Source organism: Rhinoraja longicauda, chromosome 21 (assembly GCF_053455715.1).
Source record: "Rhinoraja longicauda isolate Sanriku21f chromosome 21, sRhiLon1.1, whole genome shotgun sequence".
Lineage (NCBI taxonomy): Eukaryota > Metazoa > Chordata > Chondrichthyes > Rajiformes > Arhynchobatidae > Rhinoraja > Rhinoraja longicauda.
The window spans coordinates 31,849,856-31,871,306 of record NC_135973.1 but is presented as its reverse complement, the minus strand read 5'-3'; the positions used below and the strand labels follow the sequence as shown (position 1 = coordinate 31,871,306).

Genomic DNA, 21,451 nt, shown 5'->3' with positions numbered 1-21,451 from the left:
GAGAATGATCAGCCATGATCACATTGAATGGCGGTGCTGGCTCAAAGGGCCGAATGGCCTCCTCCTGCACCTATTGTCTCTTGTCTATTGTCTCGACCCGAAACGTCACCCATTCCTTCTCTCCTGAGATGCTGCCTGACCCGCTGAGCTACTCCAGCATTTTATGATACCTTGTGTGCGTGTGTGTGTGAGTGTATGTGTTTGTGAGAGAGTGAGTGTGTGTGAGAGTGCGAGTGTGTATGTAAGCGTGCTGTGTACATATTGACCCGGTACACTCCCATGGATGGTGGCTTGGTGTTCACACAACAGTGTCAGTTTGCACAATCTGCTTCAGTCCAGCGTGCACGTGCTTGTGGCAGTCTGGTGTGTGGACTAAATCCGACCCGTGTATCTGTGGCAATCTGCTCGCTGTGTGCGTGTGTTGCTTTGATGTGTGCATGTGTGCCTGCACGTCAGTCTGGTGCTGATTTTTCTGATGTTTCTTTGTGATTTTGTGTTCGCTATTTTCACAGGCCCCCTTCATCTCTTGTTGCAGATGAGCAGCAAGCGCTCAAGCAGCTTCCGAAGTGCAATATCCAATGGACACCGGAACCTGCCACGTGAATTCTTGCTGGACGAGCCGGGCCTGACCTTCTACATGCGCCTGGTGAGGCATGTAGCATATGAGATCCTGCCGTGTGAGGTGGACAGACGCTGGTACTACAGCCAGTACAGAGGCTGCCCGCCACCTCTCTTCATGACCGTCCTCACCATCATTCAGGTTAATATCCTGAGTATAACCCTGCCAAAACAAGGAAACAGAGAAACATTGACAATAGGTGCAGGAGGAGGCCATTTGGCCCTTCGAGCCAGCACTGCCATTCATTGTGATCATGGCTGATCATCCACAATCAGTACCCCGTGCCTGCCTTCTCCCCATATCCCTTGATTCCGCTAGCCCCTAGAGCTGTATCTAACTCTCTTTGAATTGCCCTTCATTGCCTTCTATGGCAGAGAATTCCACAAATTCACAACTCTCTGGGTAAAAAAGGATTTTCTCACATCAGTTTTTAAAAATATATTTATTTTTATTGAAGGAAAGATAATACGAATGACGTAATGCATTACATTCCCCTCCATTTTGTTTTTTATATATAACAACAAAAATAACCCTCACCCACCCTCCCTGGACACCCCTTTGCAGCTGATGTGTTCACAATACATCATATCACAAATACAAATGCACAATTTGACAGCAAAACCTCTACATTCTTCCAAGGCGCAGGCCCATACATATCTACAACATGTCAGATGGTTCAGGATACACTCATTCATTATGCATCAGCCATCCTGTGAGGTAATTGGCAATTGTGTAAACAAAAATAAGTAAATAAATAAAAGTAAAACATAATTCTTAGACTGTGGCCCCTGGTTCTGGACTCCTCCAACATTGGGAACATTTTTTCTACATCTAGCTTGTCCAGTCCTTTTATAATGTTATACGTTTCTATAATCTCACCCTCTCATCCTTCTAAATTCCAGTGAATACAAGCCCAGTCTTTCCAATCGTTCCTCATATGACATCCCGGGGATTAACCTTGCGAACCTACGCTGCACTGCCTCAATAGCAAAACATTGTCTCTTTTTGTCCGCTTTCCCTTTTTAAAGTCAATAATGATGACAGCAAGTATTAGAAATTAACTCCAAAAGAGCTTGCAATAAGTATCTGTAATCTTGTTATTCTGAATGAAAAGTAAAGAGAAAAATCCACCTATGCTTTAAATACAAAATGTATGAGGTGGGAAATGATTGAGTCATCCTTAGGATGTAGCATGAGGAAACGTGTTGCTGATTTTCTACCAGTGACGGTTGATCTGAACTCCTTCAATTTTTGCCGTCACTTCACACAAATGTCAAAATCCATGCTGAAATATCCGTAGATAGACACAAAATGCTGGAGACAGCGGGTCAGACGGTTCTGAAGAAGGGTCTCGACCTGAAACGTCACCCATTCCTTCTCTCCAGAGATGCTGCCTGTCCCGCTGAATTACTCCACCATTTTGTGTCTATCTTCGGTGTAAACCACCATCTGCAGTTCCTTCCTACACTTGAAATATCCATTCATGAGATTATCTAAGTTCTCTCATCCTGGAGTTATTGTATGACCCTGGGACATTCTTCCTCCTCAGACACACACGCACAAGCACACGCACAAGCACACGCACACACACGTGCGTGTATGAACGCGCATGCACGCACACACAACTATTTATTGGTAACCACTTTATAATGTGGTTAAAAACTACCAATTAATCAAGTAAGATGGTGTGATTAAGGGACGGGAATTTATTTTTAAGAGTTTTTTTTATGTACACATTGATTCCAAATAATCCAAAATGGGGCCAGGTTCTTGCCAAAAACCAGCTACTGCCTCACAATAATGAACAGATTGTTGGCAAAGACATCTGAATGGAATGTGCAAAAGCTAATCGCCCCATAGATTTTGTTGTTACCTCTAAGTGGGTCTATGTCAGAGTGGGAAAAAGAGGGAAATTAGAGAAAATTGGAAGTGGCTTTTTATTAATCAAGCAAATAATAGGATCATTGAAATTTGAATAAACCTTAATACTTTTCATATTAGGAATTGTTTCTGTATCTTGGTCTATCAGCTAAAATCTGTCCCAGCTTGAGAATCTGGAAACTTTAAATATTTGTAAGAATTCTGAGAAGGATAAAATAATTGGTGCCAGAATATATCCTAATATAATAACTTAAATTTCAAAAGTGAGTCTAATGTAAGTATATTATAGATTCCACAGAAAAATGTATTCCAAATATAATAGAATATAATGTAATAATAAAGAATATATTTTAAAATAAAATGTTATTTCATCAAGTAATCCTGTCCCAGACTTTTTAAATACTTCAAAATATGTTTTCTTAGGGAAAATGTTCCCCATGTTGGGGGAGTCCAGAACCAGGAGTCACAGTTTAAGAATAAGGGGTAGGCCATTTAGGACTGAGATGAGGAAAAACGTTTTCACCCAGAGAGTTGTGAATCTGTGGAATTCTCTACCACAGAAGGCAACAGAGGCATTTCACTGGATGTTTTCAAAGGAGAGTTAGATATAGCTCTTAAGGCTAACGGAATGAAGGGATACGGGGAAAAGGCAGGAACGGTACTGATTTTGGATGATCAATCATGATCATATCGAAGGACCGAATTGCCTACTCTTGCACCTATTTTCTATGTTTCTATGTTTATTCCTGGTTTGTTGACTGAGGTATTATTTGAACAATGTATTTCTTTTTTCAATAAAGATTCTTTGAGGGGATTGCAATCATTGAAAGTATGAAATGAAAAAAATAGGTATAGCACTTAGAATGAGACTTCTTTTCCCTGCAGTGCAGAATTGCTATGCTTATCATATTTAGTTCCTTTTATACGACAATGAAAATATTGTAACTTAGGCAAATATCAGTGGACAGCCTATATTAAATCAAATGTTAGTTTGTCTGTTTGTCTGTTTGTTTCTATGTTAATTGTATTTATAAAGCGCTTTGTGCATGTGTTAAGGCGCTATATAAAATAAATATATTATTATTATTATTATTAAATGTCATTTATGAAAAGCGAACGTCAAGAATTGAAATTAAATTAACATTTGATTGAACGAAATTAAATACCTAATTAATTACCAGAGGAATAGGATAATTTTTTCTAATGAAAATCTCACTGATTTTGAAGAGTTGGCCACAACGTTTTAGTGAGTGTTGTGGAGTGAATTTACTTATTTTTTAGAACATTTTCAATGACGCATTAGTTTAAAGAGATACCTTAAATCCAAAAGCTCTAACATCATGAGCATCAAAGCACATTTAAAATAATTCTCAATCTCAAAACCAGCGTACATTTTATAGAGCACTGAGATGAATTAGCATATTATATTTTTAAAGTGTTATTCATTCTTATTTTGATTCATTATGCTTAGATATTTTTATCTGAGGGAACTATGACCTACATACATAAAGTCATTTTTGAACCCATAGAATAAATATAGTTTACTTTTCATTATAAACACTCTCATGCATCAGTGCAGGAGCAGTTCATAAATATCTCGACATGTCGAATCAGTTAAGTTATTAGTGGTGGAGAAGTCTGCAAAACAGCGCAACTTGTGAATAAAGGAATCAATGGAAATCTCAAGGTTGCATTTGCTTGCACATTGTAAATAATGGTGAATGGCAATGAATTTCTGCAACAATGTGAAGCCAGAGTCATACAGCATGGAACCAGGCCCTTGGGCCCAGCTTGCCCATGCCAATCAAGGTGCCCCATCTATACTTGACCCACCTGCCTGCCGTTGGCCTATATCCCTCAAAACCTTCCCTGTCCATGTACCTGTCTAAATGTCTTTTACATGTTTTATTTTCTGCCTCAACTACCTCCTCTGGCAGCTCATTTCATATCACCCACCACCGTCTGTGTGAAAAAGTTGTCCCTCAGATTCCTATTCAATCTTTCCCCTCTCACCTTAAACCTATGTCCTCTGGTTCTTGATTCCCCTACTCTGGGTAAAAGACCCTGCGCATCTGCACAATCTATTCCTCTCATGATCTCATACACCTTTATAAGATCACCTGTCATCACAGATAAGGAAGCTTATTCCTTGGAGCTTACCTGCTCCAAGGATTAGTCCTAGCCAGCCCAACCTCTCCCCTTAGCTCAGTCCTTCAAGTCCTGGCAATCTCCTCGGAAATCCTCTCTGCACTTTTTCCAGCTTAACAACATATTTTCTGTAGGGTGAACAAAACTGAACACAATATTCTAACTGTGGCCTCACCAGCACCTTGTACAGCTGCAACATAACATCCCAACTTCTATACGGAATACCCTGACTGATGAAGGCCAATGTGCCGAAAACCTTCTTGATCACCTCATCTACCTGTGATGCCACTTTCAAGGAACTATGTACCTGTTTTCCTAGATCCTTCTGCTCTACAACACTGCCCTGTGCTCTGTCATTTACATATCTGCCCAAAGTGCAACACCTCGCATTTATCTGCCTTGAACTCCATTAACCATTCCTCTGCCCACTTGCCCAACTGATCAAAATCCTTCTCTAACCATTGATATCCATCTTAGCTATCGACGATACCACCCACTTCAGTGTTATCTGCAAACTTACCGATCCTGCCTTGTACATTCTCATCCAAATCGTTGATATAATCATTGACATGCATTACTTCAGAAAGAATTTGTTTTTACAAAGCATCTTATTGTGATTGCAGAACCTCTCAAAATACTTTAAATCAAATGACAAGGGACATACAGCAAGATTAGATTTTGAATAGCAATGAACCTTGTGTTAATGATTCAGCCACCATATGTGCCACAGTTGGAAGGGAATGGGCTAAATAAAGATAGTCAGGATGGCTTTGTCCACGGCAGGTCATACCTTAGGGATTTGATTGCGTTTTTTTTTAGTTGATGAAGATGACAGACGACTTTAGGGCAGTGGATGTTGTCCACATGGATTTTAGTAAGGCATTTGACAAAGCCTCCCACGGTGGACTAATCCAAAAGATTAAGATGCAAGGCGTCCATGGTGACTTGGTCATTTAGATTCAGAACTGCCTTACTCAAAGAAGACAGAGCAGTGTGGTGGGAGGGAATTATTCCAGCTGGAGCTATGTGGCCAGCAGAGGTCCTCTGTTGTTTGTAATGTATATAAACGATGGGCGTAAATGTAAATGGGCTCATTAGTAATGTTTGCAGAGAACCCACGATTGCTGGAGTTGTGGACGGTGAGGAAGACAGTCAACGTCAAAGTGGGATCTAGATCAGGTACAGAAATGGGTGGAGAAAGGGCAGATGGACTGTAATCCGAGCAAGTGGGAGGTGTTGCATTTTGGGAGGTCGAATGCTAGGGGAAGGTATACAATAGACAATAGACAATAGGTGCAGGAGGAGGCCATTCGGCCCTTCAAGCCAGCACCGCTATTCAATGTGATCATGGCTGATCATTCTCAATCAGTACCCCGTTCCTACTTTCTCCCCATACCCCCTGACTCCGCTATCCTTAAGAGCTCTATACAGCTAACGGCAGAACCCTTAACAGCATTGATGTAGTGAGGAGGAGTAGTCAGGCCAACAGAAATAGAGTGGTAAAGAAGGTGTATGTATGCTTACCTTCATTGGTCGGTACATTGAGTATAAAATGCACTATCAGTCATTGGGTGGGTTGCATTTGGAGTATTGTGCGCAGTTCTGGTTGGCCCGTGGCAGAAAGAATGTGGAAGCTTTGGGGAAGGTCCAGAAAAACATTAGACGGGGTTATCTACAGGGAGAGACTGTTGGACGGACTTGGGTTGGTTTCCCTGGAACGCTAGAGGTTGCGGGGAGAGCTGGCATCAGTATATAACATCATGAGAGGCATAGATGGGGTAGACAGTCAGAACCTTTGCCACAGGGTGGAAATGTCATACACTAGATGATATAGATTTAAGGTGAGAGGGGCAACATTTAGAGGAGATGTGCATGCCAATTCTTTTTACGCAAACAGTTGTGAATGCCTGAAACGCACTGCCAGGGATGGTGGTGTTGGGGGCAGATAGGATTGTGGCTTTTAAGAGTCTTTAGATAGGCATATTAATCTCCAGGGAATTAAGGGTATGGATTAGTTTAACTTGGCATCATGCATGGACATTATGGAATGAAGGGTCTGTTTAGGTGCAGTTCGTTCTACGCTCCGTATTCTATTTGTCTATTGAAAGGGTGCATACGCTAATGTTGCCTATAATTAAAATTGCCCTTTTTGTTTTTTGTACAGGGCATGTGACAATCAATAAGTGCACAGCAAAGGTCCGTGAACATTAAATGAGATGGGCGTTGAGCTGATCTTTGTGCCAGTGCAGCTTGAGATGGGAATTTGCCTAAAAGATTCTTTTAACTGTTTCTAAGTATGTAGGTAGTTGCTAATTGAGTCCATGAGCATTATATTTAGGGGCTAGAATACTCATTTTTTGTAAAGTCGGGCTGGTGTGGCCTAAATGTAAATTTCTCTGCTAAAGGCTAGAAGAAAGCATATTCAGTATCTAGAGTAACTTGGAAAGAATAAAAAAATGTCGGTGAACCTGCAAATGATTTATTTTGCATTTATTTATTTATTTAATTACACACATTTGGTCGTCTGCTTTTTACTAATTTGTTATATCCCTTTTAACTATGTTTTATAGATAGGGGGGTTTGATTTATGGAGACTTTCTGAAGAGACTGGATGGAATATGTAAGCCACTAATTGAGATTTCTCTTCCAGATTATTATATTTATCTGCTATGGGGCCATGCTGAACAAGTGGGTTCTGCAGACCTACCACCCAGACTACATAAAGAGTCCTCTGGTCTACCATCCGGGACATCGAGCTCACGTCTGGCGATTCTTCACCTACATGTTTATGCATGCTGGGTAGGTTGGACAAATGTTACATGCCTTCGATTGATTGTGTGAGACACAGTAAGATCCTGACAACGTTTATAGCCAGAGGAATAGGGCGCAGCGGTAGGGTTGCTGCTTTACAGCGAATGCAGCGCCGGAGACCTGGGTTCCATCCCGACTACGGGCGCTGTCTGTACGGAGTTTGTACCTTCTCCCCGTGACCTGCCTGGGTTTTCTCCGAGATCTTCGGTTTCCTCCCACACTCCAAAGATGTACAGGTATGTAGGTTGATTGGCTTGGTAAATGTAAAAATTGTCCTTAGTGTGTGTAGGATAGTGTTACTAGGCGGGGATTGCTGTTCAGCGCGGACCCGGTGGGCCGAAAGGGCCTGTTTCCGCGCTGTATCTCTAAACTAAACTAAACTAAGGAATGGAATGGTGGAGCAAAAGTGCTGGGCACATTTAAAAGATGTTCCACCCTGCAAGCGTGTGCGGGCATCCATCCCATCAGCTGTCGACCTTCCCCTGTGGCCACAGATACCTGCACTCTTACTCTTTGCCCTGTCTTCTGCAGGCACAAAGGCAGCTAGACCAGCCTTGTGCTGCGAGAGGAAGCTTGTGCAGGATTCCCTGATTGTCCCGCAGCTCCAGAAATAACGGGCGGAATGACAGGGGCTCCCTAGTGCTACCAATGGCCTGGCTCACAAAAATCTGACTTTACACAAATGCTGCAATGCATTTAAAAGATTTTTTTCAAGCTGGGCTATGGGAATAATAAAATGTTCAATGGGCTGGATTCAGTACGTACTACAGTTAGTTTAACTATAGGTAGCATTCAGGTGATTACTCGGTGAAATGAGTGAGTGATGCAACGCGAGTATCCGTGGAAAACGGATGTCACTGAGTTATGGAGAAACTGGCAGAGGGACAGTTCCCAGAAATAGAATGTTTAAGTAAACCAAAGACCGCCTGTACAGGGTATTCATCCACAGGACTGAGTGCACAGAGAATTATGTGCAAAATCCCATTCACAAAGCTGGAAATTGTTATCAGTACAGACAATTCTCCAAGCCAAGAGCAATCCTGTTCGTCCCATTGCCTTGTTATTTCTCTGCAAATGTCTATTTGAAATCCACGATTGATCCTAGCAGCACATGGTGCTTTCAATTCGGGTCTGATAGATGAATGAAAAAGATTTTCCTGCTCCTCCTTTTCATAAGTTCATAGGAGCAGAATTAGGCCATTCGGCCCATCGAGTCTACGCTGCCGCTCAATCATGGCTGATCTATCTTTCTCTCTCAACCCCGTTCTCTTGTCTTCTCCCCATAACCTTTGACACCCTTACTAATCAAGAACCTGTCAATCTCCACTTTAAAACTACCCAATGACTGCCTCCACAGCCATCTGTGGCAATGAATTCCACATCCACTCTACCCAGCCCATTCACTATTTGATAAGCTTCAATGAGATCCTCCCCAGATCCTTCTAAACTCCAGCGAGTACAGGCCGAGATCCATCAAACGCTCATTATATGCTAACTCACTCATCCCTGGGACCATTCTCGTAAACCTCGTCTGAACCCTCTCCAATGCAAGCACGTCCTTCCTTGGATATGTGGCCTACAACTGCTCACAATACCCCAATTGCGGTCTAACCAGTGCCTAGTGAAGCCTCAGCATTACATCCCTGCTTTTATATTCCAGTCCTCTCGAAATGAATGCTAACATTGCATTTGCCTTCCTTACTACCAATCCAGCTTGCAAATTAACAGTTTGGGAATTCTGCACCAGCATTCCCAAGTCCTTTTGCGCCTGTTAGTGTTTTGTTGGTCACGTTAAGCATTTGTTTTCTCATTAATGACTTTCCACCAATTTGAACAATTTCTTTGCCATGACCTGATTTTGAACACATCTTTCAAATTTCTTCTCAATCTTCCTTCTCCAAGGAGAGCCACTCCTGCTTCTCTGGCCTGTCCGGATAATTGAACTCCCTCATCCTGTGCCCATTCCCATAGAACTCCTTCATTTTTGTTCCTTCATTTGCTTCCATAATTATAGTGGCCAGGATTAGACACAACAACCTAATTGCAAGTGAATCAGTGCTTTAGGGAAGCTCAATATCCTTCCTTCTTGGACATCCTACGAATCATCTTAGATTCATAGAGTAATCTCTGAGTATCTTAATAATTTCTCCACCTCTCCTGCCACTTTCAAATATTCAGGTATATTTTAGCTTGGTCACGCGGTTTGTTTACCTTCTTTTAGTATGAAGAAAAACTTTTTCACACAGAGGAAAAACATTTTCACACACAGAGTTGTGAATCTGTGGAATTCTCTGCCACAGAAGGGAGTGGAGGCCAATTCACTGGATGTTTTAAAGAAGAGTTAGATTTAGCTCTTCGGGCTAACGGAATCAAGGGATATGGCGAAAAAGCAGGAACAGGGTACTGATTTTGAATGATCAGCCATGATCATATTGAATGGCGGTGCTGGCTTGAAGGGCCGAATGGCCTACTCCTGCACCTATTTTCTATGTACCCATTCTTCGCGTCTTCCTACCAAAATGTTCATTTCACACTTAGTGTGTTAAATTTTATCTGTGCATTCTACCATAATTTTCGAGTTTATCACTGTCTTCCTCACTGTTTAGCAAATGTCCAGCATTGTATCAGATACGATTGGCATTGGTCCAAGTCATTAATCTGTACAAAGAAAAGCCATCGATCTGGACCAATCCACAGGGAATGCCACTATGTACCATCTACTGGTACACGTGACAATAAACTAAACTAAATCAAACTATCAGTCCAGTAAACAATCATTCACCATTACTCTATTTCTTGACCCGTAGCCAATGTCATATCTACGTTGTCGTTCCTCCTTCATTCCTTGGCCTTCAATCTTTCTGACAAGCATATAAGTTGGCAAGTGCCTGATGAAAGCTCGTGTACACATCTTCAACCATCTCTATCACCTCATGAAAAAAACATTTACGTTGGATAAATACAATTTGTCTTCAACAAATTTGTGCTGACTTTTCTGTATTGATCCACACTTGTCCAAGTGTCTGTTAATTTTGCCCAAGATTGTTGTCTCGAGCTGCTTTCGCATTGCCAAGGTTAAGCTGTCTCGCCTGCATTCGCTGTGCTTATCCTTGTAACCTTTTCTGATCAAGATAACAAGGTGGGAGTGATGAATCAATTACGGGCATAGAGGAACAATTATCATTGCAATGGAAGATTTAGATTTAAAAAAAGATAGGGAACAACCCACAGTAATAGTACTTATCTGGGGGAAGGCTTATTTTAAGAAGATTAATACATATTTGGTAGGATAAATTGGAATGAAAGATTGGCAGGCAAAAATCTAATCTGACCTTTAAATAGATGATTGTTCATGCACAATCGAGATGCATTCTTACAAGGGGGAATGGTAAATCAACAGAAAACGGAGTGGCGTAGGATGACGAATGAGCCAGCAAATGCAGTGGAGCTGGGAAAACGGGTGTATGGCAGATGTCAGATTGATAATGCGTGAGAGACAGCCTGAACAGAGAAATATTAGAACAGAAGTGAAAAAGGAAATAGGAGATGCAAAGAGAGATTATAAGAACAGACTGACAGCTAAGATAAGGGTGAATCCAAAAGTCATAAATAGGCACATTAGGCGTAAATAGGAGCATGGACAATTAGTGAAGAAAATGCATAATGCACAACAGAGCTTCCTTGCACTTTCCTTTATCGGAGGGTGAAGATGCTCCTGAAGTTACAAAACCTGGATGTCACTGAGATATCAGATGAGCTGAGATTTTCAAATGCTTTGTCTCGCTCATTTTTTTATTCATCATAGACAATGGACAATAGGTGCAGGAGTAGGCCATTCGGCCCTTCGAGCCAGCACCGCCATTCAATGTGATCATGGCTGATCATTCTCAATCAGTACCCCGTTCCTGCCTTCTCCCCATACCCCCTGACTCCGCTATCCTTAAGAGTTTTATCTAGCTCTCTCTTGAATGCATTCAGAGACTTGGCCTCCACTGCCTTCTGAGGCAGAGAATTCCACAGATTTACAATTCTCTGACTGAATTTTTTTTTCCTCATCTCCGTTCTAAATGGCCTACCCCTTATTCTTAAACTGTGGCCCCTGGTTCTGGACTCCCCCAACATTGGGAACATGTTTCCTGCCTCTAACGTGTCCAACCCCTTAATAATCTTTTTGTTTCGATAAGATCCCCTCTCATTCTTCTAAATTCTTCAGACCCCTCCTCTGCTCACTCAACACCCACGATTGTGTAGCCAGACACAGTTCCAATGCCATTTTTAAAGTTGCCGATGACACCACTATTGTTGGATGAATTGCAGGTAATGATGAGTCAGAGTATAGGAGGGAGATTGATAATCTGATTGGATGGTGCCAGAACAACAACTTTGCTTTCAACATCAGCAAGACCAAGGAGATGATTGTTGACTTTAGAAGAGGGAAACTGAGGAACCACAAACCTTTCCTTCATTGATGGGTCAGTGGTGAAGAGAGCCACCAACTTCAAGCTCCTGCTGTGCATATCTCTGAAGATCTGTCTTGAGGCCAACACAGAAGTTTAGAACAAGATTGTACCATCTCAGGTCATGCTGGCCTTCAGAGGGAAATTCAAATCCTGACTTTCTGATGGAATCTGATAGACTGGGGCCTGTACTCAACCCTGCTTTATGAAGTTGATGACTAGCTTCTTTGTTTACTGAAATTGAGGGAGAGATTGTTATCTTGACATCATGTTACCAAGTTCTCTATTTACTTCCTGCACTACGTCTTGATCTGGTGGCATCTGCAAACTTGTAATTGGAGTATGAGCAGAATTTGACTGCACAGCTGTGAATGTATAAGGGCCATCATTGGGAGCTGAGGATGCATTCTTGTGGGGCACCAATGTTGAGATTATCATGGGGGATATTTTGTCACCTATCCTCACTGATTGTGGCCTATGGATCAGGAAATTGAGGAACCAGGAGAAGAGTTTGCGTGCTGACCCCCTGACTTCGCTATTCTTAAGAGCTCTATCTAGCTCTCTCTTGAATGCATTCAGAGAATTGGCCTCCACTGCCTTCTGAGGCAGTGAATTCCACAGATTTACAACTCTCTGACTGAAAAAGGTTTTCCTCATCTCCGTTCTAAATGGCCTACCCCTTATTCTTAAACTGTGGCCCCTTGTTCCCCCACCATTGGGAACATGTTTCCTGCCTCTAATGTGTCCAACCCCTTAATAATCTTATACGTTTCGATAAGATCCCCTCTCATCCTTCTAAATTCCAGTGTATACAAGCCTAGTCGCTCCAATCTTTCAACATATGATAGTCTCGCCATTCCGGGAATTAACCTAGTAAACCTACGCTGCATGCCCTCAATAGCAAGAATATCCTTCCTCAAATTTGGAGACCAAAACTGCACACAGTATTCCAGGTGTGGTCTCACTAGGGCCTTGTACAACTGCAGAAGGACCTCTTTGCTCCTATACTCAACTCCTCTTGTTATGAAGGCCAACATTCCATTGGCTTTCTTCACTGCCTGCTGTACCTGCATGCTTCCTTTCAGTGACTGAAAGGACATATTCATTTTCTTGTTGACATCACATAATCCTCCGAAATTTCCACCACCTCCAACGGGATCCCACCACTTGCCACATTTTCCCATCTCCACCACTTTCCGCCTTCCGCAGAGACCGTTCCCTCCGCAATTCCCTGGTTTACCCATCCCTTCCCACCCAAACCACCTCCTCCCCGGGTACCTTCCCCTGCAACCGCAGAAGATACAACACCTGTCCCTATTACCCCTCCCATGACTCTGTCCAGGGACCCCGACAGTCCTTTCAGGTTAGGCAGAGGTTCACTTGCACCTCCTCCCAACCTCATCTACTGTATCCGTTGTTCAAGATGTGGACTCTTATACATCGGCGATACCAAAGGCAGATTGGGCGATCGTTTCGCGGAACACCTTCGCTCAGCCCGCGTGAACCAACCTGATTTTCCGGTTGTTGGACACTTTAATTCTCCTTCCCATTCCTACACAGGCCTTTCTATTCTAGGTCTCCTCCATTATCAGAGTGAGGCTAAACATAAATTGTAGGAACAGCATCTCATATTTCACTTGGGCAGCTTACAGCCCAGTGGTATGAATATTGATTTCTCTCACTTCAGGTAACCCCGACATTCCCTCTCTCTCTATCCCTCCCCCACCCAAGACGCTCTAACTTCTCATTTTCACCCTACAAACAGCTTACAATGATGTATAAGAAAATAACTGCAGATGCTGGTACAAATCGATTTATTCACAAAATGCTGGAGTAACTCAGCAGGTCAGGCAGCATCTCGGGAGAGAAGGAATGGGTGACGTTTCGGGTCGAGACCCTTCTTCAGACTGATGTCGGGGGTGGGACAAAGGAAGGATATAGGTGGAGACAGGAAGATAGAGGGAGATCTGGGAAGGAGGAGGGGAAGGGAGGGACAGAGGAGCTATCTGAAGTTGGAGAAGTCAACGTTCATACCACCGGGCCGCAAACTGCCCAGGCGAAATATGAGGTGCTGCTCCTCCAATTTCCGGCGGGCCTCACTATGGCACTGGAGGAGGCCCATGACAGAGAGGTCAGACTGGGAATGGGAGGGGGAGTTGAAGTGCTGGGCCACCGGGAGATCAGTGGCGTTAATGCGGACCGAGCGCAGGTGTTCAGCGAAGCGATCGCCGAGCCTGCGCTTGGTTTCGCCGATATAGATGAGTTGACATCTAGAGCAGCGGATGCAATAGATGAGGTTGGAGGAGGTGCAGGTGAACCTCTGTCTCACCTGGAAAGAATGTTTGGGTCCTTTGATGGAGTTGAGGGGGGAGGTAAAGGGACAGGTGTTGCATCTCGTGCGGTTGCAAGGGAAAGTGCCCGGGGTTAGGGTGGTTTGGGTAGGAAGGGACGAGTGGACCAGGGAGTTGCGGAGGGAACGGTCTCTGCGGAATGCAGAGAGGGGAGGGGATGGGAAGATATGGCCAGTGGTGGGGTCCTGTTGTAGGTGACGGAAATGTTGGTGGATGATATGTTGGATCCGCTGGCTGGTGGGGTGGAAGGTGAGAACGAGGGGGATCCTGTCCTTGTTGCGAGTGGGGGGATGGGGAGCAAGAGCGGAGCTGCGGGATGTAGAAGAGACCCTAGTGAGAGCCTCATCTATAATGGAGGAGGGGAAGCCCCGTTTTCTGAAAAACGAGGACATCTCGGAAGCCCTAGTCTGAAACACCTCATCCCGGGCACAGATGCGGCGTAGACGGAGGAATTGGGAGTAGGGGATAGACTTTTTGCAGGGGACCGGGTGGGAAGAAGTGTAGTCCAGATAGCTGTGCGAGTCGGTGGGCTTGTAATAAATGTCCGTCACTAATTTTTCTCCTGTGATGGAGATGGTGAGGTCCAGAAACGGGAGGGAGATGTCAGAGATAGTCCAGGTATATTTAAGGGCAGGATGGAAATTGGAGGTGAAGTGTATAAAGTCAGTGAGTTCTGCATGGGTGCAAGAGGTAGCACCAATGCAGTCGTCGATATAGCTTACAATGATGGCCTGTTTCCTTTATCGTCGTTATTTTTTTGCATGTCTTTCATTCATTGTTCTTTACCTCTCCACATCACTGTCTATATCTCTTGTTTCCCTTATCCCTCACCAGTCCGAAGAAGGGTCTCGACCTGAAACGTCACCCATTCCTTCTGTCCAGAGATGCTGCCTGACCCACTGAGTTACTCCAGCTTTTTGTGTCTATCTTCGGTTTAAACCAGCATCTGCAGTTCCTCTTACACATTCCGTCTGCTTGTTGGTTGATAGCCTCTCCCTCTTGCGGCAATATATCTGGACGATATATGATCCTTCACCTCTTAAAAGGCTCCTATGTTCTTTCACAGTTTTGCCAACTAATATTTTGATTCCACTTTATCAGCAAAATATTGTCAATCATTTATACAAGCCCTCCCCCTTACATCTTGTATAACAGATTGATCCTTATCTGTTGACAGAGCCAATCTAAACTTTACAACCATTATCTAAATGTATCCCCCAGTGTCATGTCATTTCCCACAGCAAGATCCAGCAGTGGGAATCTCCTTTGGGTCAGAAACAGACTGGCCAAGAAAGTTCTGAGCACACCGCAACATTCCTCGCGTTTCTTTCCACGGTACCTCAGTACACGTGACAAAAACCTAAACTCAACTAAAGCTAAACTTCTGCTCTCATCACCTCTCCCCCTGAGAGAGAGCAGAGGTGAGAGAGCAGAGATTGAGTCGAGCAGCGGTAGAGTTGCTGACTTACAGCGCTGGAGACCCGGGATCGATCCCGACTACGGGCGCTGTCTGTACGGAGTTTGTGCCTTCACCCCGTGACCGCCTGGGTTTTCTCCGAGATCTTCGGTTTCCTCCCACTCTCCAAAGACGTACAGGTTTGTAGGTTAATTGTCTTGGTAAATGTAAAAAAAGTTGTCCCGAGTGTGTGTAGGATAGTGTTAACGTGTGGGGATCACTGGTCGGCGCCGACCCGGTGGGCCGAAGGGCCTGTTTCCGCGCTGCATCTCTAAATTAAAACTAATAAATTAAAAGTGTAAACAGGAGAACCCAGAGCAAGGACAGGGTTCTTCTTAATGTCGCCCTTCACCACCTCAGTCATTCCTGCCACTTTCAACGTACGCTGCCAACAGATATAATTCCCCTTCTCCCCACCTTCACCGCCACAGGGACCAATCCCTTTGCAACTCTCTGCTTTACTCTTCCATTTCCATCGCTGTCCTCTCTTCTTCACCCAGCATCTTCCAGGCTGCAGGAGGAGACACAAACAGTGTTCCAATCATCCCCAATTTAAGCTTAAGGATCAGCAATTCGCATGACACAATCACTGGTACTTGATCATGAATTGAACAATTTTATTACTGTTCATTAATGATGAAAGGTCATCTACCTATAACGTTAACGGTGGCGCGGCGGTAGAGTTGCTGCCTCACAGCTCTTTCAGCGCCGGAGACCTGGGTTCGATCCCGACTATGGGTGCTGTCTCTACGGACTTTGTACGTTCTCGCCGTGACCGCGTGGGTTTCCTCCCGCACTCCAACAACGTACAGGTATAAAGGTTAATTGGCTTGGTATAAATGTAAATTGTCCCCAGTGTGTGTACGGTAGTGTTAATGTGCGGGGATCACTGGTCGGTGCGGACTCGATGGGCCGAAGGGCCTGTTTCCGCGCTGTGTCTCTAAACTAAACTAAAAAAACTTTAAAACTCCGTCCTAATCCCTCCATAGGCGTTGCTAATCTGTTGGGTATTTCCAGCATTCTCTGTTATTTCAGATTTCCAGCAGCTGCTAGCTTTTGTATCCCATGGTTCCAGCAGTATTTTTTATCCTTCCTCCATCTTCATTCGTCTTTTTCCTGTTTACAGTCTCATCCAGATCATTGAGCTGAAATATTACGAGTGTATTTCTTTCTCTACGAGTGCCTTCTGAGCTGATGTTGTTCCAGATAATTGTTTTACCTGAGAAATTCTTTGCCCTCTTTGCTACACAATCAAGGCTTTTATCAGGATTGTTGATCTCCCATTATTACTGCTTTATTTTTTTTGTATTTCCCTGCAATTTTCCATGATTTTTTTTTTCAATATTCTTCCTATTATAAAATACATTCAGTGGGATGTAATGGCATCTATATTGTTTCTGAGCTCTAACCATATGAATTTAGTTTGAAGAAGGGTCTCGACCTGAAACGTCACCCCATTCCTTCTCTCCTGAGATGCCTCCTGACCCGCTGAGTTACTCCAGCATTTTGTGTCTTCCTTCGATTTGAACCAGCATCTGCAGTTATTTCCCTGCACATATGAGTTCAGTCCATGATCTCACAAGACATTATCTCTTCAGCACATCAATATCCTATTTTTCTGCCCCTCTCATAACATTTCCTTCCTTTCTTATCTTTTACACTCACCGTCCCGATTTACCACACTTCAAGTCAAGTTTATTTGTCACATACACATACAAGATGTGCAGTGAAATAAAAGGTCACCCACAGTCCAGCAATAGAGCAATAAAAATAAACAATTTCACACACAATCACAACCAACACAAAAAAAACCAAAAAAACATCCATCACAGTGAGTCTCCTCCAGTCACCTCCTCACTGTGATGGAAGGCCAGAATGTCTTTTCTCTTCCCCTGCCGTCTTCTCCCGTGGTCAGGCTGTTGGAGTTGCCACGTTGGGGCGGTCGGGGCTCCCGACTTTGAAGCCCCCGCCGGGCAGAGAAAATCCCGCGGCCTATTTCAGACCGGGCCGGACGGTGAAAGGTCCACAGCGGGCCGACCCAAACCCCGTGATTCGGGGTGGGCGGAGACGCTGCTGCTGCCAGAGCTTCCGATGTCGGCCCCCACCCAGGGGCCTGCGAGCTTCCGATATCCACACGGCCCGCGGCCGAAGCCTCCGGAGCCTCCGAAGGCGAGTCGCATCCGCTCCCGCAGCGCCACCACAGCCTCCGAAGGCAGCCAGCTCCGCAGATGGTAAGTACAGTCCAGTCCGCGGGCTCTGCGAACCAGAGCCCAGGTGGTCCCAGGTGTAGGCCGCCAGCTCCAGGTGTTTGGCCGATGGTAGGCCGCAGCGGGAACGGAGACACGACCCAGAAAAGGTCGCGTCTCTGTTCGGAAGAGACAATTTTACATTTTCCCCCCCCGCCCCCCACATAGTACACAACCACAAAAAAACGACATCACATCTAAACACTACAATCAAGACAAAAAAACAACATAAAACACAAAAGACAGACGGACTGCAGATAAACCGCAGCTGCTAGGGCAGCGCAGTTCATGTGTCCACACCCGTGCAATAGAACCACAGTTTGATCTTCTCGCCTTTCTTCTTAGCCATTTGCCATTTAACAATGTACTGTTTGGGGTTCTGGGACTATCAGTCTCCCTCAGTCCTTTATTAGCATTCTCTCTCCTTTTTAAAGTTGCACCCCATTGCCCATTCTGTTTATGGATTGGCCCAAAGCAACAGTAAACACCCCAACCACATGTGGGCTATTGAATCCAGATCTGTTGAGATGAGACACAAAAGTTGGAGTAACTCAGTGGGTCAGACAGCTCTGGTGAAAAGAGAATGACTTTTTGTGCTGAAACCCTTCTTCAGACGTGACTTCTTCAGACATTTTGTCTGTTGAGAAGAGGCCTGTCCAGCTTGTGCTAATGACTGGAACCAGGCTCTGACTTCTATTGTGTAGGAAGGAACTGCAGATGCTGGTTTACACTGAAGATGCACCGAAGTCTGAAGAAAAGCTTTGACTGAAAAGTCACCCATTCTTTCGCTCCAGAGTCTAAAGAAAGATCTCAACCCGAAACGTCACCCATTCCTTTTCTCCAGAGTGGCTGCCTGTCCCGCTGAGATACTCCAGCATTTTGTGTCTATCTCTAAATCCTATTTTGGTGAATACAGGCAGGTAGCCCTGGTAATAAATTCATTCTATGTCTTGATCTCTTTCCAGCTGCCTAAGATTGCGTGCGTAACCTCGTGCGTGTTTGTGCCTGTATTATTATTGGTCCAGGTGAAAGTCACTGTGGCAAAATCTGCTTTTGCTCAAGTTTCAGAAACACTTTCTACACTTGTGTTGGCCAGAGCACAAGAAACATTCTGTAATTATCACAGGGCACGAGTGTGCATTTAACAGGATTAAGAACCTCTACCTTTCCTCAGGCCAAATAAAAGTTACCATCAAGTCCCCCACGATCTGCATCCAGATTTCCTGAATACTGTTTTATTTACTTTCATTCGTCACAGCTTTTATTTAATCGATTACTTTAGTACAAATAAAGTAATTGATCGTAGTAAAAAGGACATGTATATCCTGGTTTATACCAAAGATAGACACAAAATATCAGGCAGTATCTCTGGAGAAAATGGATAGGAACCCTTCTTCAGACTCACTGGAGGGGGAGGGGAGAAAAGACCAGGGCACAGGGCTGGAAACAGATGACTTCAGACAGGGTGCTTCCCTGATCGGCCAACTGTTGCCGAGGATGGTGTCATCCCAAGAGGGATACATGGTTGTGAACTGGGGAACTGGTTAACTGACTTCTAGTGGAGGACGGGGGCGAGGGGGGGAGTGTTCGTACAAAATTAGAGAATCCAGCCTTCATACCGTTGGGTTGTATGCCACCCAAATCAAATAAGAGGTGCTGTTCCTTCAATTGGCACTGTGGCCTCACTCTGGCAATGGAGGAGGCCCAGGACAGAAAGGTCAGTGTGGGAATGGGAAAGGGAGTTAAAACGGCTGGCAACTGAGAGATCCAGTAGGCCTTGGCGGACTGAGTCTATGTTTGATGTACAGGAGCCCACATCGGGAACACCCGGTGTAGTAGATGAGGTTGGAGAAGAAGCAGGGGGACCTCTGTCTCACCTGAATGATGTGTTGGATGTGGAGGCTGGTGGGGTGAAAGGTGAGGAGAGGGGAAAGAGGAAGTTTCCTTGAGTTACTCCAGCTTTTTGTGTCTATGTTCGGTTTAAACCAGAATCTGCAGTTCCTTCCTACACATTTTGCCTGCTCCACTGCAAAATCTCCTCACTTTGAAGAAGTTCTCCTCCTCGCTCCGACGAGAGTTCAGCAATATCCTCGCTCGCTGCTCCCACTCTGTGATCCCTCCGTTTCCCTTTCCCCTGACTCTCAGTCTGAAGAAGGGTCTCGACTCGAAACGTCACCTATTCCTTTACTCCAGAGATGCTGTCTGACCCGCTGAGTTACTCCAGCAATTTGTGTCTACTATGGCGAGTCTGGAGGCTTGTACTTTGTTAAAGAAGTTTATTGCGGCAGCAATATTCAATTACAAAGGATAACAAACGAGATTACAGACAACCATTAACTCAAACTGTTCACATCGAAGTTCTCTTCCCACTGCCTGGTTTTTGGGCCCCAAAACCACCACCTGACCTAGCTGGCCAATCAGCGGGTTCGACTCTCAGGACCAATCCCTATGGTCGCACCACCATGTGACCTTGCTGGCCTATCCGATGGTTCGACTCTCAGGACCAATCCCTATGGTCGCTACATGACCCCCCCCAGAACCCGAGGTATGGAACCTAGCAGGGAGCCGGATTTCGCGACCAGAACGAGTAAGGAGAGGGGCTGCCGGAACCACAAGAGCAGGGGGTCCCGGATCAGGTGGAATTGCAGGAGGACGGCCCCGCCGAGGCGGTTGGCCGACCAGGACAGGGCGGTCCTGATCCAAGTGTGCAGGTTTGAGCCTGGACACAGAGACGAGCTCACTCCTGCCCCCAACATCCAAGGTGAAGGTGACCGTCCCTTTACGCAACACGCGGAACGGTCCTTCATAGACCCTCTGCAACGGGGAACGATGGGCATCTCTACGCAGAAACACAAATTCACAGTCTTTCAAGGCAGGCGGTTCATGCACCATGGAACACCCGTGGCGTGAAGTAGGAACCGGAGCCAGGGAACTCACTCGCGCCCGGAGGGATGCTAAAACCGACGGAACCGAGGGCTGCTGACCAGAGGATCCGGAAGGAAATCCCCGGGCACTCTGAGTGGCGAGCCATATACCAGTTCCGCGGACGAAGTTCCGAGATCCTGCTTAGGAGCAGTACGGATGCCCAAAAGGACCCAGGGGAGCTGGTCTACCCAGTCAGGGCTGTCCAGCCGTGTACTGAGGGCTGCCTTAAGTTGCCTGTGAAACCTCTCCACGAGCCCATTAGCCTGTGGGTGATACGCCGTGGTCTGCTGCAACCGGGAGCCGTACAGCTCCGCAAGCGTAGCCCAAAGGGCAGAGGTGAACTGGGACCCCCGGTTGGTGGTAATGACGGACGGAACACCGATACGGGCCACCCAATGGAGGGCCAGGGCCCGGGCACAAGAGGCGGCGGAGGTGTCGGACAACGGGAAGGCCTCCGGCCAATGGGTAAATCGGTCAACCACCGTGAGTAGGTGAGTGTAGCCCCTGGAGGAAGGTAAAGGCCCAACTAAATCAACGTGAATATGAAAAAACGGACC

General features: G+C 45.1%; 1 protein-coding gene across 5 annotated transcripts in view; it reads left to right on the top strand.

Annotated features, from left to right (window-relative positions):
• Nucleotides 1-21,451, top strand: part of rhbdl1 (rhomboid, veinlet-like 1 (Drosophila)) — a 360,983-nt gene that overhangs the window by 279,614 nt on the left and 59,918 nt on the right. For 3 of the 5 annotated variants that reach the window (XM_078418254.1, XM_078418250.1, XM_078418251.1), the window contains 2 exons: nt 536-760; nt 7,299-7,447. In XM_078418254.1, the coding sequence (XP_078274380.1) occupies nt 536-760; nt 7,299-7,447 (374 nt within the window). Of the gene's footprint in view, nt 1-512; nt 761-7,298; nt 7,448-21,451 lie in introns of all 5 variants that reach the window. The other 2 variants (XM_078418255.1, XM_078418253.1) reach the window with 2 other exon arrangements.